At 57.7% G+C, this 18,365-nt stretch overlaps 4 protein-coding genes across 4 annotated transcripts; 3 read left to right on the top strand and 1 right to left on the bottom strand.

Moving 5' to 3' along the window:
• Positions 1 to 200: 200 nt before the first annotated feature.
• Positions 201 to 2,128, top strand: HRG_03430 (metalloenzyme superfamily domain-containing protein; the record flags this gene model as incomplete). Its single annotated transcript, XM_044861901.1, has 4 exons — positions 201 to 231; positions 455 to 807; positions 865 to 1,246; positions 1,302 to 2,128. The coding sequence occupies 4 exons, from the start codon at positions 201 to 203 to the stop codon at positions 2,126 to 2,128; spliced, it is 1,593 nt and encodes a 530-aa protein (XP_044722927.1).
• A 5,410-nt stretch (positions 2,129 to 7,538) lies between these two features.
• HRG_03429 (frequency clock protein) lies at positions 7,539 to 10,749 on the top strand (the record flags this gene model as incomplete). Its single annotated transcript, XM_044861900.1, has 3 exons — positions 7,539 to 8,007; positions 8,063 to 8,728; positions 8,792 to 10,749. The coding sequence occupies 3 exons, from the start codon at positions 7,539 to 7,541 to the stop codon at positions 10,747 to 10,749; spliced, it is 3,093 nt and encodes a 1,030-aa protein (XP_044722926.1).
• A 2,169-nt stretch (positions 10,750 to 12,918) lies between these two features.
• HRG_03428 (prenylcysteine lyase domain-containing protein) lies at positions 12,919 to 14,856 on the top strand (the record flags this gene model as incomplete). Its single annotated transcript, XM_044861899.1, has 3 exons — positions 12,919 to 13,027; positions 13,179 to 13,702; positions 13,795 to 14,856. The coding sequence occupies 3 exons, from the start codon at positions 12,919 to 12,921 to the stop codon at positions 14,854 to 14,856; spliced, it is 1,695 nt and encodes a 564-aa protein (XP_044722925.1).
• A 698-nt stretch (positions 14,857 to 15,554) lies between these two features.
• HRG_03427 (heat-labile enterotoxin alpha chain domain-containing protein) lies at positions 15,555 to 17,450 on the bottom strand (the record flags this gene model as incomplete). Its single annotated transcript, XM_044861898.1, has 1 exon — positions 15,555 to 17,450. One exon carries the CDS (start codon positions 17,448 to 17,450, stop codon positions 15,555 to 15,557), a length of 1,896 nt encoding a protein of 631 aa, XP_044722924.1.
• Between the last annotated feature and the right edge of the window lie 915 nt (positions 17,451 to 18,365).

Genomic DNA, 18,365 nt, shown 5'->3' with positions numbered 1-18,365 from the left:
CACACCATCAACACCCCGCGCTACTCCGTACTAACAAATTTGCTAGAGAGAGCAGGGGCTATGACATCGGCCTGTGCCCCGCCATCCCATAGTTGCAGGCAGCTTGTCTGGCTCCGTCAATCCTCAAACCCTTCTCCTCCTCCACCACAACAATTGGCTTCTCCCTCAAACCTCTCCTCGCAAGACCCGACACATTGACCATGTCCAAGACGGAGCAAAAGGCCTGCCTCAGTACGTCGTCGTCCTCCTCGGACTCTTCCAGTCCCCCCCCGCCGCCCCGCCATCGTCGCCAGCATGCAAAAGCCCCTTCTGCTGCTCCGTCTCGCCCGTCCCTTCATCGCGCGTCGTCCAAGGAGCAGCCCGCCAGCCGTCCCGACTACATTCTAGTCTGCTGCTTTGTCCTAGTCTATCTCGAGCTCGGGTGGCTAATTCTTTTGCTCTTGCGCTCCTACAGTCGTCATTGATGGCTGGGGCGTCCCCTCCGACGAGAGCCCCAAGGATGGCGATGCCATTGCCGCCGCCAAGACGCCCGTCATGGACGAGCTCTCCAAGAGCTCCGACGGATACACCGAGCTCGAGGCCTCGTCGCTGGCCGTCGGACTGCCCGAGGGCCTCATGGGCAACTCGGAGGTCGGCCACCTGAACATTGGCGCTGGGCGTGTCGTCTGGCAGGACGTCGTTCGCATCGATCAGACCGTCAAGAAGGACGAGCTCAAGGACAACGACGTCATCAAGAAGACATTCAAGGGTGCTGCCCAAGGCAACGGGCGGTTGCATCTCTGCGGCCTCGTCTCCCATGGGGGCGTCGTAAGCCTTACCCCTTGTCAGTCTGAGTTGCCGACGGCGAGGCTAACGTACATGCAGCACTCCAAGCAGACTCACCTCTACTCCCTTCTCAAGGCTGCCAAGGAATACGGCGTGGCCAAGGTCTTTATCCACTTTTTCGGCGACGGCCGCGACACGGATCCCAAGTCTGGCGCTGGCTACATGCAGGAGCTTGTAGACCACATCAAGGAGCTTGGCATTGGCCAGATTGCCACGGTTGTCGGCCGTTACTACGCCATGGATCGTGACAAGCGCTGGGAGCGTGTCGAAATTGCCCTCAAAGGCATGTGTCACGGCGAGGGCGAGGCCAGCGACGACCCCGTTGCGGCCGTCAAGGCTCGATATGAGCGCGGCGGCGATAAGGACAAGGACGAGTTCCTGACACCCATCATTGTCGGCGGCGACGAAGCTAGAATCAAGGGTAAGTCGAGTTTGTCAACCCAATCCGGACAAGGCTGACGAGGCGGTCGTGCTAGATGACGACACTGTATTCTTCTTCAACTACCGTTCGGACCGTGTGCGGCAAATAACGCAGCTTCTCGGCGATGTCGACCGCTCCGTCCTGCCCGACTTCAAGTACACCAAGATCAACAAGTTGGTGACCATGACCATGTATAAGACGGACTATCCTTTCGAGGTTGCCTTTGAGCCCCAGCGCATGGACAACGTCCTGGCCGAGTGGCTCGGCAAGCAAAACGTGGAGCAGGTTCACGTGGCCGAGACGGAAAAGTACGCCCACGTCACCTTCTTCTTCAACGGAGGCGTCGAGAAGGTGTTTCCGCTCGAGACGCGCGACCAGGACCAGGATTTGGTTCCCTCTAACAAGTCGGTCGCGACCTACGACAAGGCGCCCGAGATGTCTGCGGCTGGTGTGGCCGACCAGGTCTGCAAGCGTCTCGCCGAGCAACGCTTCCCGTTTGTGATGAACAACTTTGCTCCCCCCGACATGGTTGGCCACACCGGTGTCTACGAGGCCGCCATCGTTGGCTGCGAGGCAACGGACCAGGCAATTGGTAAGATTTTGGAAGCCTGCAAGAAGCAGGGCTACGTCCTTTTCATCACGTCCGACCACGGAAACGCCGAGGAGATGAAATTTGCCGACGGTAAGCCCAAGACGAGCCACACGACGAACAAGGTCCCCTTCATCATGACCAATGCCCCAGAGGGTTGGAGCTTGAGGAAGCAAGGTGGCGTGCTGGGAGATGTCGCGCCGACTGTGCTTGCGGCCATGGGGCTGCCCCAGCCCGACGACATGACAGGGGAATCGCTGCTTGCCAAGGATCTTAAGAGGAGCGCGGAGTAGAGTGATTCCTCTGTCATGAGCTTGCGGGGTGATGGCTCGGACGTCGATGTGCCATGAAGGAGGGCCAAGATTGAGCACTGGTGGCATGAGTTACGAGGGATGTTCGGACTAGAGGTTAGCGAAAATTACGGAGTCGTTGCAGATAGACTATGAGAATTTTCCAGAATGGTGCCAAAGGTGTGAAGAGCCTCACGGTCGGCATGGACGAATGACGGCCACATGTCTCACATCACCCAGTTACCAGCTTGAAACGGTCTCACTAGCTTATCCAGATGCCGGAGCCGCATTACGATGATGGAAAAAAAGGGGCAGGGTTCAGATCTGACATTTGGAGTACCGGGGCAATGGGGGGCTGTGGCAAGGCGGCAATCCGAGGGTCAACTACCTAACGTGACCCCGAGCTGCAGACCAACGTTTGACCTTTGAAGAGCTACGAACGCTGATATGTGTCGTCGGGCATTTGCAGCACAAGTGAAGCTATATAACCCGAGGACATCTCGTACCACGGGCAGCGAGAAGAAGCGGATAGAGATATACATGTTTGTCTACTGGGACTCCATTGAGAACACGGGATGCCCTTTGTAGCAAGATCAGCTGTTCTCACGAGGCCGGGATTTCGGCGTTTCTCGTTGGGTAGGAATAGGATGTTCCAACAGACAAACATTACTACAGCAGGTTCATCATACTCCAGGAGAGCGGTTGGGATTTCAAGAGCCGTGGGGAAGATGGGGCATCTGCAGTTCCTGCTGTACGACGGGGCCGAATGACGCCTGCATGGGCGGGCCGGCGTGGTGTATGCATAAGAAGGGGGCGGCGTCGCGTCGGTAATGTAGGTGAGGTAGGGTAGGGTAGATCCGAGCAGCTGGGCGTGTGGGTGTCTCCCGTCGTCGTACCCTTGATCATCGGGGTGACCCCTCCCGCCGGCTGGCACGAGGAGCGCCACCAGAAAGCGCCATTGGGGGGGAAGAGAGGCAGCAAGCCAAGCAATTTGAGGGATGGAGCACTGCCGAGGGCGTTGGGCTGAGACGGGTGGGCGGTGATTATCTTTGCCTTTGTTTATGTGCAGGTGTCGAAACCTGGCAAGAAGAGATGGATCAGCGTGAGGAAGAATGACGAGACGAGGAGGTGGTTGAGGAGGGGGTGAGCGGAACAAGGAATAGGGGCTTTCTCCAGCGGCATGGCAGATCTAGCGTGGGGAAGATGGGAGTTGCCAAAGATGGGCCCTTGTTCAGCGCATGTCCAGATCTGGAGCCCACGAATCGGGCTCGACATGGTCGAGGAGGCAAGTCTCGAGATGGCCAGCCAGGGGCTTCGGCTCACATGGCGAAACCATTCGGGGACAATGCCAGGATTCTTTCCTTCCGGGCGTCTCGGCGCAAGGGCGATGGCAGCTGCACGATCTGGACTACCGACGCGGCTCCTCGAGATCGGGAAGAAGGTTATCGGTTGGGGCCGCTCATGGAGGGGGTAGCTGTTGGTCATTCTGGGGATGAGGCTCAGGCTCAGGGGGAGTGAGGAAGAGGCATGTAAGCCACAGTGAGGACAGTGACCCCTCCCCTGCGCCACACGCCCCCTTCTCGGCGGCTCTTTGGCTTCTCTCCGGCGGAAAGAGATGTGTTGGAAGATGTAATTTTGAAGGTGCCTCTTGCATGCGGGACAGAAAAGACGATGCATGGGCCCATCGGCTGGGCGCGGAGTCCGTTGCCGAAGTGGGAACCGTTGGATGGGCGGGCCTCCGGCAAGAGTCCGGCTCCGCTTGGCTGTCGAGCCCGGACAAGTGTGGGGCCGCATCGAGGGCCGGTCCCCGGCTCTGACAGACACTGGCGGGCAGAATGAAGAGAAATACGGGCCGATATCTCTCCAGAGAAAACCAGAGAAAAGAGAAAGTGGGAGGAGAGCGCTCATGGTCAAGTCGCCGACGGGAGGAGGATGCGAGAGACGAGGGCTGCCGTTGCGCGTCGTCGTCTCTCTCTCGCAGGAGCTCTCTACACCGCCCGCCCTTCAGTCGGAAGGCTGGCAGAATGGATGTACATACAGTACGGTACTTTGTAAGGGAGGAAAGGGAGGGGGAGATGATCCAGGGCTGCATTACACAAGGGCGTCCGTGCTGGCCTTTGGCATGGCGGACGAGGACCCTTGCCGCGTTGGCTATGTCAGTGATCGATCGTCGAGGGGGAAAATGGGACCCCATCGATAGATGCATATTAATAGAGGGGTACTTCAGCTCAGGCTCGCAAGCTGTGAGCATCGATTGGCTGAATACTCGGTCGTGCATGTACTGCTCAGGTATTTCAAAACTCAAGCCAGAGCTCTGCTGAGTGGCGGCCACGTGATGGTGGACGGATGAGCGTCGACTCAAAAGAGACGTCATGTGTGCCTTGTGCGAGCCGTCTTCCGGGCATTTATCCAACACCGAGGCGAGCCGTGGTCGGGGGTCCCGGGGGTCCGAGACGGTGGAAAAGGCGTTTATAGTCGGAGCACGGAGAGACGCGAACAATACACACGGCGCTACGCGTAAAGCATCCAAGCAAATCCGTACAGTATCCGCAAGGTTGGGCGGGCGGTCTGCTAGCGACCCATCCATATGCCGGGGCGTCGCATAGCCGGGTCTAGAACCCTCCAGACGGAGGGCGCGTGCGACGAGCTGTCAGATGTTATCTATCGTCCGCCCTGGGCCCGTTGAAACATGCCGCGCCGCCGAGACGAGAGACCGGCGGGTCGAGGCCCTCCCTCGAGCATGCAACCCCATCCGGGCACCTACCATTGTGCTTGCCAAACCCTTTGCCCGGGACGACGCATCTGCCTCTTGGTGGTTGCAAGAGAGGGAGAGACATGAGGACGACTGTGCCATTTTGACTGAGAGCGACATTTGACGAGAATTCTTTCAGGTCATTTCCACTTGTTCAATGGAAGTCGTCGCGGAGTTCTTCTCCCCGCCGCCCAGGTACCCGCATGTAGCCAGTCATGCGTAAACGGGCAATTCGGGGCATGCGGTACCTGGGAGGGCAAGCCCGAAGCTTAATTCGCCCGGTCGGGTACACGGTCGTTACTTACTCGCGGAAGTGCGCGCGCAGGCCAGGGCATCGTGATTAGCAGCAGCCATCGAGAGGTCGCCATGTCGCCAAGGCCACTGGCGAGGGCCCTGCAATAAAATATGTAAGGGTAGGTTGTAGTACTACCTTGATGCAGCCCTCTCGTCGGGTGCGGATAAACGCATGAGCAACTTACAGGCCGAGGGCATACGGAGTTGCGACGCTCGCGCAGCTCACAACTCACATGGCGTCTGGAGAAGAGGAGGAATCGTATGTTTTTTAACCCGTACTAGTATGTATGGAGGTAGGGACTCGGACGCATGTGGAGAGGAATGCGTGCGTGCTCGCGGAAATCATGCGACGAGGCCCCCGTTGCTCCGAGGGGCCTCGATGACAGGCCAAAAGCAAGATCGGCGCCCAAGTGCTCCAATTTAACCCCCCCGCCGCCGGGCACCACCTCCCTAGCACCTACCCTCCTCAGGTAGCTACAGCACCTGTACAGAGTACTGTAGGTAGGACCCTCCTCTGTACGGACGCTACCGAGCCACCTTGCAGGGCAATGGGCGCTGCGCGCTTGGGCTCGTTCAGGGCATCCCGTCCATCGCCTCAGGCCGTCTCGCACTCGGCGACCTCTTTTCCTTGTCGCAAAAACTCTCTTGTCGGCCGGGCATGTGTCTATGAACCATGATAGGGGCCGCGGGGGGTGGTTTGCCCGACCGAGGGGCGTCGGTGGAGAGAAAGCAGCTTTTTCTTCATTTCGTCAAATATCGTGATGACGCCGTCTTTCTCGATGTATGCATTTCGCCGAGCGGGCAGAAGCGGGTTTAAATGGGGGGCCCCATGCCGTTGGCAGCAAAGAAGAAAGCAACCATGAACGCCACTCGGCATCGCCAAAGACTTGCATCCATTCAATTCAGGGCGTGCATAATACCAAACATCCAAGGACATGTCAAGGCATTTATCTAACACGTTCACCGTCTGCCGGCTTCATGGGCGTCGGCTTGCCACTCGCAGTCCGGAGCAGACGGAATACCGGTACAAAGCCAAAGTTGAGAGATAAACCGGACCCTAAGAGGCGTCACTTGGCCGACGCCATGGAGTCCAGCTATCACGAGACCCTGAATCTGGGCCCCGGTGTTCTTTGATCTCGCCGGGCCCCTGGTAGTCGCGAGCATCGGGGCAATGAGCCTTCGATCTGTCGGCTCACCATGCCCTCCTACGTGCTTTTCGCGATGCCGCCGCCGGGCGCACACACACAGTCTCACTGGGTATCCATTCGCCTTTTCCCTCGTATGAAGCGGGCGCCTTTCGTCGTCATCATCACCATTTGAGGGCGACCATTAATGCCCACCTATCCGTACCTGAAGCAGGGATATACACATTCCACCGACCTATCCTTCCCAGCTTAACCATTTCTCTCCATACTCTTGTCCTCTGCTTCTCCCGCTCCAGCATACCTACCACGGTGGTCGTCATCTCATCTTACCAAATCTCGTGAGTGGCACCCGCCCGCCCCCAGCCTGCGGCCTCATGTCGCAGGCCTCGCCGCCCCCTCCACCATGCCATCACATTGACAGACTCCCCTCCCCTCCCCACACCCTGGCCTCCGCTCCGTATCCTGGAACTCTGCCTGGTTTGCTGTTCAAGACAGCCCACGCACATACATAGCTGCCCCCCATCCCGTCGCCGGCCCAAAGCCTTTTACCCAACATACACTCTCGTCGCTCGCGTCTTTCTGGCCCATTCTAACGCATGACTCGAGCAGCTCGTCGGCACACCCTGAGCGGGCGTGGACACAAAGCAACTGCACAACGAGTCGTTTGAGACGCAACTTTCGAGAGCAGCGAGCGCCGCTGTTGACCTGTTTCGCCGACTGTCGAGCCGCACCTCGTCGCCAAAGTCCTGGACGCCGCTTGAGCCCGGTCGGAAGTCCCGGACTCCTACGCCGACGACGAAGGCGCCATCACCAAAGAGAAAAAGAGAGGCAGTGTTAACGCACGCCCGACCCGGAGCCTACCTGCAGCAGAGAGTCGAAGCTTTTGGCAGACGCGACGCCGTCTCGATTTCCGGCCGCGCCCACAAAACAACAGCTGAGAGGCCGGATCGCTTACGTCCAGCCGCAGAACCCTGGACAGTCGAAACGGTTGCGCTGGAGCCGAAACAAGACGAAAAGCGTGGCCACCCATTCCTGGTGAGTAAGAGCGCTGAATGAATCCGCCCAGCCATGGAAAGCATCGATCGATCGATCCAGCTCCGCCCTCCAGCCAATCACAGGGCTGCTGCGGGCCGTTGCGGGCTGCTGGCAACACCGAGCCCCGTGCACCGATTCCCTTTAGCTGCATATTCTTGCTAAAGCCATTGCGCCACGTACTGACAATATGCTCTTACAGAACACAGTCGTCAAGCGAGGAATCCTGCAACTGCGACGTCAGTCTTATACTCCCGCCGCCGGCTCACGGCTCGACTCGTCGGTTAAACATGCAGACGTGGCTGTGAACGACACCACCGACTCAACCCAAACACAAACGCATGAGCTGATCATGTCAATGCCTGATCACTCATCCCGCGGCACGCATCCTCCACCTCCGCCATCCGCCACTGGCCACCCTCTTCCTCGCCGCGCCTCGGCCGCGAACTCGGTGACGCTCCGCCACCACCGTCTCGCCCGCGATGCTTCGCTCCGCGCCAGCCCGGGCTCGGGGCCTGCCAACTCGAGCAACGTGATGTCGTCGCCGCGGAGGAACTCGTCGGGCGAAAGCCACGAGACTGGCCATAGCGATCCCAAGAAATGGTTCGACCAGTCGAACCAGAACCCGACTGCGATCTTTGATAACACAATCATGGATGGTAAGCCGCCCATATCTGCGAGACCCTTGGCATTCTTGTTGCTGACAGGCTCAAGTCGATCCGCCATTTTTCCAAAAAGAGTCCGATTCCTCCAATGAGGAAAAGCCTTTTCCGTACCAGCACCATGCCGTTCCGCCCAGATTGGCCACGGCGCAAAGCAGCAGTGCCGATGACTACCGGAGTGTCATCGATGACCTGACGGTCGAAATCCAGAAGCTCAAGGAGGAGTTGAAGCGTTACAAGCAAAAAGGGCCCGACATGTTGCGCAAGGACAAGCTTTTCGAGATTAAGATCCATGGTCTCCCGAAACGCAAGAGGCGAGAGCTGGAAACAACTCTCCGTGACTTCACAGCCAGCCTACAGCACTCCCAGGATGCCTCGTCCTCGCAGCGCAACAAGTCACGGCATGCGATGCGCGATAACACGTACTCGGGCTCCGGCTCCGGCTCCGTGTCCAAGCACGCATCCTCTTCAACCGGCTCCAACGCGCGACCCGTCGACTCGGCATACGCGTCCATGTCTACGGGCGCCAACTCGTCCGGCACGTCCCTAGGCCGACCACCGATGAGTTCGAGGGTCCGGTCGTCCGAGCAAAAGGTGGAAAATTACCTGCGCGACATTCCCGAGGGGCTCTATCCGCGACACATGGCCATGACTGAGAGGGATAAGAAGAGGCTCGTCGTCAAACGCTTGGAACAGCTCTTCACCGGCAAGATTGGCGGTCGCGGCGCGCGGCGCAACAAATTGGCACCTCCCGCGGCCGGAACCGGTGCCTTGGGCCCAGTGGTTCCCGAAGACCAGCCTCCGTCACGTCAACAGGTTCACCTGCCCCCGACCCTGGCTACTGCCGAACCATCCCGCGAGGCGAGGATTCTTCCTCTCGAACGGCCGTCCGACCCATCCGGCAAGAAGACGCAGTCACGAGACAACGGGTCAGCATCAAATTCCAACGGGGACCAGACCGAATCTGGTGGCAACGGAAACAGCAGTGACTCCGGCGCAAACACGTCGCCACCGAACATGCTGCTGCCACCGGAACAGCGACCGACGCGCGTCAAGGATCTTGACCCGGATCGTGTCCAGGTTCCATCCGAAAACATGGAGTATATTCGGCATCTCGGCCTTGTCCCCCCCGAACTCTTGGCCGATGCCTCTCGGGCAGCGCCAGACGTTCACCCCGATGCTGAGGGCTGGGTCTACTTGAATCTTCTGTGTAGCCTTGCCCAGCTGCACATGATCAACGTCACCCCTAGCTTTGTGCGCTTTGCTGTGTCCGAGATGAGCACAAAGTTTCAGCTGTCTCCCGATGGCCGCAAGATTCGTTGGCGAGGCGGAAGCGAAGGCACCAGGTTCTCCGGCGACAGCTCCGGCGACGCCTCTCAGAGGAGCCCTGACACGGATGACACGACGTGCTCTAACAATGAGGAGTCGTGTAAGCGACGGAAGACGGGAAACTCGACGGGCGATGGGTTTCACTCTGGCGACAGCTCCAGCAAGAAGCCGTACACGTTTGGGCCGCAAGTCTCGGGGTCCTCGGAAGGTTTCCACTACAAACCACTGTTTGTTCAGCAGGGATCGCCCGACGGCCAGACGTCAATAGACGATACAGTGTCATCATTCGGCCCCGTCGAGGACAGCAATATGGGCGCCTCCCGCTGGGAGCTGAGTGGATCCGGGACGTCGAATCGCAGGAAGCGGCGCCACGATGGAGCCATCATCTACTACAGCGGCGCACCTTTTTGCACTGATCTCTCGGGAGACTGTGGCGACGTGTCACCAGCCACATATATGTTGTCGAGCGGTCAGGAGCCAAACGAATCGCCTTCACAATTTATGCGGCCACTTCCACGACGCTCCGAGTCTGGGTCGTCTCTGTGCTATCGACCGTTGAATGATCACCCGATATCGAGTGTCAGTTCCAAGATGGACGTCCATAATGTCCATGCTACCCCCGGCCTGACCAGTGGCTCGGAAGATGAGGCTGGTGATGTCGAGCTCGACTTGAGCTGGTCTGGGGAGCAACAGTACATGGAGGTTCGCCCATTGGAGCCCTGCGGGCTTGGAGGTGTCTTACCTGACGACCACTTTATGGTGGTGGTTTCTACGAAGCGCCCCATCAAAGACGTGGTGTTGTCGACGGAGAAAGGCAACGACGACATGGCAACGGATTGCATCGTCAACCGCCTGGCGACCATGTCGACGTCATATCCCGTACCACGTACGTTGTGCTCGTCGACGCAATGCCCTGCAAACCCCATCGAAGTCCAGTATGTGTCGGGTCGCATCAAGCGCCTGGCACCGGTCCCGCTTCCACCGCCCGCCATCTTTTTCCCACCTTTCAGTAACGACGACTCCAGCGACGGGGACACGGATGCGGGCTTCGATGGCGACGACGACGAGTACGAGACTTCAGAGTGCACGAGCCGCAAGGCCAACCCTCATCAGTCAGACGGTTATCCCGACGGCGTGGATCTTAGCAGCGGAGACGAAGATGGCGAGGACCCGGACGACGAACCTGAAACGTGCCGCATGTATGACGTTGAAGATCGCAAATGGGACGAGCGAGGCCTCGACGATCTTGCTCGCCGGTCGATTGGCAGCGCCGAAGCTGCCCCGGGCACGCTGCGAGGGCGAAGCAAGAGCGCTGCGAGCGAGATGGTGGCTCGGACGGGCGGAAGCTCAGTTGCCACGGCCGGAGGCGTTGAGAGCGGATACAGCAGCAGCGTCGAAGCGAGCAGCTAAACATTGAATCGGTATCGGATCAGCTACAACAGTATTTCCCATCACGGAATACAAACTTTTCATCTTTGTTTCAACAGATCTGGACGGGCAAACATGGCGACGGCGCGTGGTTGTTTTATTTTTATTTTGAAAATGAGCCATCCAGTATGGACGCGGGCTTGTCTTGGGTTGTCGAAGCAAAATTCCGTGGCACGACACGGTTGTCACTATCTTGTACGGGCTGAGTGATGGAAATGTATGATGGTAGGAGTTTGGGTTTGATACAGGCTATGATTCCCCCATTGAGCATGCAATTTGACGATATGATTGAATTTGTGCAAAAACAAACACGTGTATGCACGCGTCCCTGCTTCGCCCGTCTTTTACTAGCCATGTGCCATGGTAGCATGGGCGTGGGGGCAATGGCCGAAGCCCTGGAAGATGAATGCATCTATACCGCCTAATTAACGGAGGCCCCAAATCGATTCCTGTGGGTGGCTGCCGATGAGGTTGGTCGACAATTAATCGTCCAACCGGGCTATACAACAAAATCATTCGCTACTGCTGCTCTCGCTGTGCCGTCCCGTGTCTAGACAGACATTACGAAAACGATTCACTCCTTCTCGGCACAATATATGTATATATATCTCCCGGCAAATTCTCAATACGGGAGCCTCGAGATTACTCAACCTCTCATGCCATCGTGAACATTTTCTGAAGCGCCATATTCAAACCGAACCAAGTCCCAAGAGGAAAATAAGAACAAAAATTGCATGCTGATTATCGGTTCTTTAGGGATCACATTGGCCAAAGCGAAGGATCGTCGAACGGAATAACAATTGAGCTGGACTGCCCCGGCGCTTTGACGCCATCCCACGAAAGAAGAAAGGGAGCCGGGACCGTGTCGGTTGTGGAGCATTCACTCTTTCACCAAAAGCCACCGCTGCAGTGTCGACTGGACGAGTGAGGGCCCTTGGTCTCGCCGTTGTTGGTGCCCATTGAGTCTACATAGCACGTTCTGGATTTGAACCATCATTCAGCATGTAGTCAATGCGCCTAGCCCACGTGGCATCGGTTGAGACTAACATGATATTTTCAAGTTTGTCGCCGGCGTAGATCAGCCTCCACTGCGAAGTATTGGACTGGGCTCTGAAGGATGGAGAGTTGATGGCAAGATGTGGCGTTTTCTCATCCCTTTTATCTCAGTGTTGAATGCACATGGCGAGAGCGGCCAAGTAGAGAGACCCCCAAGGCACGTAAGCTTGTGAACAAATTCCTTTTGGGAGGGAGCATTCAATGGCGGCTAGGTTCATGAGTCTTGGGACGCAATATGCGAAAAGCATTATAGGATGCTCCGAGTCGCACAACATGAACACTTGCCCGGCAAGGTCAGTGCGTATATCGCGGCGCACTCATGCTGCGCACACTAATAGCCAACGGCAACGAGAGCTCTGCCGACCTCGTTGCATCTTGACTCCTCCGAACCGCGCGTGCTGTCTCTCTTCTCCGCACATGCATTGCGCAGCCTTTTTTGTTTCCACATGCAAGTATTGTGCGCTCCTCGTCATGACAATCATGACTTTGTCCCTCGCCTGCCGCTTCAGTTGCCTTGCGTAGCCCTTTTGTGTTGATACTGTTAGCATGACGAGCAGCCCTTTCTAGACTTGATCTACGAAGCACACTTAGTAGCCGAAGCCGGAATAATGCCAATTTTGCTAGCAAGCTGGGCACCGAGGGGCAAGAGAGATGACATCAGACAGTGTGCTCCGGTTCTGCCGGTCGAGCAGAAAGCATGGCTTCCTTGGGCCGGGCATGTGGAAACGTAGAGTGTATCGACTAGACGGCGCATAAAAAACACCATCTCGATGGATACATCCGACAGTGCCCCAGAGTGGCGAGTGGCGAGTGCCGTCATCGAGTGATATGCGCACTTGTAGTTTGTTGTTGAACGTCGGGCATGAATGATTAATCCAGGTGAGGTTGCATCACGTGAGCGTAGCTGTACTGTCTGTACATGGCCTTCTGAAATAAAGCGGGACCACAAACAAGGAAGGAACATGAAGCATCTCAAGCAGCTTCAACTGACGAGCCACAAGAGCAAATCCCGCCGGCCGCTGCACTTCCCTTTGACCTCTCCTGCCTCTTTGACTGTCGCGCATTTCAGCTCGAGTGCTGCCGAAGGTCCGCGACATGCGGCTGGATCTGGGCCTGCTGCTGGTGCTGCTAACCGGTGGGGCGGCAGTTGTTGGCCGTGGCGTGGGAGGAGCTGGAGACAATGTCAAGAACGTGGCCATTATAGGTAAAGAACCGCTTTATTGGCCACGTCTTCCCCGTGTTTTCCCTTGGCGGTCTATCCTTTGTCTTCATCCCGGCCTGTTCTCGTTGCATGAATGGCATTTGCAATGAGGCGCAAGAACGAGATGATGAACCTTGGCTAATGCCGTTTGCAGGAGCCGGGGCTGCTGGCTCATCAGCCGCGTACCACCTCCAAAAGTACGCTCAGGACGAGGGCCTGGCCGTCAACATCACCATCTTTGAAAAGACGGACCGCGTCGGGGGCCGCACCCTGACGGTCAATCTCTATGACGATGCCGCCCATCCGGTGGAGCTGGGCGCGTCCATCTTCGTCACCATCAACCACATCCTCTACAACGCAACAAAGAACTTCAACCTGCCCCTCACCGAAATGGCCATGTCGGACGACGGCGACATCACCGCCATCTGGGACGGTGATCGCATTGTCTACGAATCCGTCGCTGGCACCTCCTGGTGGATGGAGGCCGGCAAGCTGTGGTGGCGCTACGGGCTGGCCCCCTACAGGGCCCTGAAGCTCGTCAAGCGTGTCGTCGGCATCTTTCTGAATCTCTACGACGAGCCTTATTTTCCATTTCGATCCTTGACGCGGCGCGTCTTTGAGTTGGGCCTGGAAAAGGTCACCTCCGTGACGGGAGAGCAGTTGCTTGCCGAGAACAAGGTGGGCCATCCTTGTTTGCCCTTCTCCTCTTATTCGAGGAGGGATAGGAGAGAACTGGAGCTTGGGACCCGAGTGCTGACCTTGGAGACCAGATTGGCCCCAACTTTGCTCGCGAAATCATGCAGCCTGCCACGCGGGTCAACTACGCCTCCAACCTGGCCTACATCCATGGCCTGGAAGCGATGGTTTCATTTTCCACCGATGGGGCTGTTTCCGTGCGTGGCGGAAACTGGCAAATCTTTGAAAACATGGTGCAGAGCAGTGGAGCTGCGCTTTACCGCAACACGTCCGTCACCTCCATCTCATTCGAAAAGGGCGGCATGAAGCCCGGTGCGCCTCGGAAATTCCTGATATCGACGAGAGACTCGCAGGCAACGTCGGATAGATCAGAGAAGTCTCCCATCGCCTTTGACAATGTCGTCGTCGCGTCGCCGTGGCAATTTAGTGGCATCAAGGCCGACGAGGGTGTCATGAAGCAAAAGATTGACACGATACCCTACACAAAGCTCCACGTTACGCTTTTCACGTCGCCGCACAAACTTCGTCCCGGGTTTTTTAACCTGCCAGCTGGTAGCCGGGCTCCGAGCAACGTGTACACGACGCTCAGCAAGGAGGAAAAGCCCAAGCAGGGTGCCGAGGGCGTCGGCAAGACGGGCTTTTATTCCATCAGCACCTTGATGAAGGTCAGGAACCCCAAGACGCAACAGACCGAGTTTGTCTACAAGATATTCTCCGCCGCCGCCGTGACTCCGGAGTTCCTAGCCGACATCCTGGGCGCCGACGTCCCGAGCACCTTTGTCGCCGCGCCCGATGAGGCATCCGGCTCTGCGGCGCAGACCATCTCGTGGTACTATCCGCACTGGTTCCATTCGTATCCCATCGAGCTGCCGCGTGTGACGTTCCAAGACCCCATCGTGGGCAGGGGTCTCTACTACACGTCCGGCATGGAGAGCTTCATCTCGACCATGGAGACGAACGCGCTGATGGGCATGAACGTGGCGAGGCTCATGGCGGATCAGTTTGCGGGCATGTCGCGAGGGGGCTGGCTCCGGGCCGACGAAGGGCGGGGACGGGTGCTGAGGGAGGATTTCTTTGAGAGAGTTGAGAGCGAGATGGGGATGAATATGAATATCGTGGGGCAGGACGAGCTCTGACTAACTGAAAGAGCATGGCCTTTTCTTTTCGTTTCTTTCATACTGTGGGATTTTGGATCTGTGCGGCTTGTTGGGCACTCAGGGGAGCTTTTTGGCGTGCTTTGAATACTGGGGACATTGGAACAGGACGCCTTGATCATCTTGTCGAGACAGGGATATGCTGGAAGCCCGCCACTCTTGAGCAAAAGACCGAGCATCCGATGGAGTTGCTCTTTGACTCTGGTCCGGGAGAGCCTACCATGCCGCTGTGGGCCGGATTTTCAAGCCGATAAGAGCAAGCTTAAATTGACGGCCGTGAACGTTCAGCCGCACAGCTGATATGCGACGTCAATGTTGCTTGGGCTTGGCTTGTTGAAAAAGGTATGTACATAAATTATCCCCGGAGATGAGAGGCACCCGATGCTGGCGACACCTTTTCAAATCCCTCGCCTGCCATCAGAAGATAAGAGTCTCGTGTCTCGACTCTCTCGCTTTAAGCGAGGCTCCATCTTCTATCATACTCGCCGATGCCGGCCTCGAACCAGTGTCTGAAGTTCTGTCGTCCGATGCCGTCGACTGCGGTGCACCTCGTCGTTTCCTCCTCGTCGAATCCTGACGGCATGTGCTAGCTTCCCATAGCACGCCGTCTGCTCACAGTACTCCATTCATTGATCGCATGTACAGTCATTTCATATTGCCGCCGAATCGAAGGCTCGGAATCATCCCACCATGGTAACCGAGTGTCTGGGCTCTCGCTCTGCCTCCAGAGTCATGTTGTTGAACTTGGCTTCGAACATGCCCCAGAGCAAGTCGTTGTCTAGAAAGGATTCCTGCTCTCCCTCGCCAGCGCCCAGCTTCTTGTTGACTCCCTCGATAATGTCGAGAAGGAGTTTCAGGGGAGCCTTTTCACCACGTTCCTTGGTCGCCGCCCACTCTTGCAGCCGGTCGGCCAGAGACTGGCCAGCTGAGCCCAGGGCGCTGCGCTCGGCAAGCATGGGCACCGGCTGCTTAGGCAACTTGACCCTCTTGCCTGCATTCTTAACGACTTCCATCATGACGGGCACAATGGGCTCGTCGTGGACGTGGAGATTCTGGAGCTCTTCCAGCAGCTGGTCCATTTTCTTGGGGCTGAGCCCCGAGCCCGAAGCGCCCTCGGCCGACGCCGGCGCGGCCGTCTTGGGCACCTTGACCTTGTCGGCGATCTTGGCAATCCTGGCGACGGGCTGCGTGACGGGCGGCGTCGACGGTGACGTCGGGACCTTGACCTCGACCGTCTCCAGCTTGGCGTCGAGGCGGGCCGAGATGCGGCGGGCCTCCTTGACCACCCTGGTGGCCGACCTGGCCACATCCACGCCCCTTTTGATGGCCTGCGAGGCCTTGTATCCGGTCCTGGCAAACCTCAGCGCGCGGACCCCGACAGCGGCCGGCGTCGGCGTCCAGGCTAGCACCTCGAGGCCGATGTCGCCGAGGATCCCGAGCCACTCCCCGGCCGAAACGGGCTCGTCGGTTCGAATGGCTTCGACTAGGTCGCCAAAGGGCTTCGCGGGCGATATGTCGTATAGGAACTCGCCGAGGCCCATGCCCGTCGAGGACTCTTGTTCGACGGGGGCGACGTCTTCTGATGTGCTCAGTGCTGGCTGCTCTTGTTGTTGCTGCCTCTCTTGCTTCGCCTTTTGATCCGCCTTTATCTTGGCCTCGTGCTCCGGGTTCTGGAAGAGCGGAAACTTGTCGGACCAACCCTGGCCCGCGCCGATAGATTCCATAAACTCGTGGGCGTACTCCCACGTCGGCTTGTCCCTGTCGAGCTTGTCGTAGGGGGCCTTGTCCCAATCGGCAGCCCCGGCTTTGTGGCCGGCCAGCTGCGGCTGCCCCGCGCTGGCAGACATCTTGCCGAACCTCTTCTTGTCGTACTGAAGCTCGCTGTTCTCGGATTTGAGCACGCCCTGCTTGACCAAGTCTCGATACTGGTCCATGTTCTTGGACGCGTCCTTGGCCTTGACAACGTCGATGAAATCAGGCTTCATGTTGGCCGGCAGCTGGACGCACTCGGCGATCTGCTCAAACACGACGCCGCCCAGGGCCGAGTACTCCCTCTCCCAGCGGAGCGGGTAGGGGACGACCGAGGACTCGACGGGCACCATGTTGGGCGTCGTCTTGATGACGTAGACGTAGCCGCCCGGCTGGGCGAACCAGGCGGCCACCTCAAACGACGTCGTCGTCGACACGTAGGCCGAGTCCTTGCCGTGGACGTTTTTGGCGTCGTGCAGGTGGTGGACCAGCTTGTACGCGTCGGACGACAGGCTCCGTGGGTTGCCGTTGTTGGGCAGCAGGCCGCCTCTCCTTTTGATTTCGGCTGGCGGCATGCCCCTGACGCCTCGGAACACGTATTTCGGGCCGTCGCTTCCCAGACCGGGTAGCTTGGAGACAAAACCGCCTGGTGACCTCTTGTCGTGCTCGAGCAGGGCCGGTGTTGGGAAGTGGCTTGCCTCTTGGCTGGGTGATAGACGGTTTTGCCGGGCTGCCAGGATCTGGCTGACTGGTTTGGCGAAGCCGTGGTCGCTCCATAGGAGCAGACTCCATATGGACAGGACCAAAAAGGCCCAAAGCTCCCTCATCTTGACTCAAGGATGGCTTTGAAATAAGAAAAGAATAGCCCTGAACCTGGTATCACGGAGGGTGCCTGGCTAGAGAACAAAGACCGTGTAAGTGAGCGCCCTCAAGCGCATTAAATACTGCTGTGTCAAGCTGGTAAAATACCGCTACACCATGCAAAATGAGGGCACCCCCGATAGAGGTGTTACTAACGCGTATTATAGGCCCTTTCTTGTCCTGACAAGCTGCCATTATTATGAAACCCGGCGAGAAACAAGACGGCGACGACGCGATCCCGGCACGATGCCGTCACGAACGAGCGATATCTGGAAGTCTGAGCAATTACATGGCGTCGTGCCCCTGAGTCGGCATTTTGAAGTATCATGGAGGCAACATGTCCCCATCCAATTTTCAAAAAGGGGGTTTTGGAGTCGTATCAGACGGGGGTACAACCCGGGGCCACATGGGAAGCCAGTAAGAGTCTGAATAGTTGCTCGGGGAATTCCTGACAGCTGCTCGCATCCCCATGGCCACTGACGGCGAGGGACGAGGGACGGACATGTGGAGGCACGCGTCCATGCAACGTCGGCGAGCGCTCACTATTGCCCGCTAGCGGTTCTCCCCCCCCCCTGAGTCCCCACCGAGTCCTTGTGTCCTAGCACTTTTCCTATCCATCTTGGTCAAGAAAACAAGGAACACGAGACTAGTTGTAATCGCGTTGATAGATATTCGAAACTAGAATTTGGCGTGACAGATGACGGTTGCTTCCCCGGCCCGTCGAAGCGACTCGAGATGCCCTCAGTTTCGAAGGCCGCAGATCACGGCCTGTCTTGGCGCAACCCGCGACCCCCTCCCCGGCACCGGCATAGGCCCATCATGCATGAAAGGATACTGCGGTCGGCACTTTACGTGATATCGACGCCTGGTATTATCGCTCG

The sequence above is a fragment of the Hirsutella rhossiliensis genome, assembly GCF_020360975.1.
Source record: "Hirsutella rhossiliensis strain HR02 chromosome Unknown scaffold00003, whole genome shotgun sequence".
Taxonomy (NCBI): domain Eukaryota; kingdom Fungi; phylum Ascomycota; class Sordariomycetes; order Hypocreales; family Ophiocordycipitaceae; genus Hirsutella; species Hirsutella rhossiliensis.
Note: the sequence above shows the minus strand (reverse complement) of the source record. Positions and strands in the feature narration are given on the sequence as shown.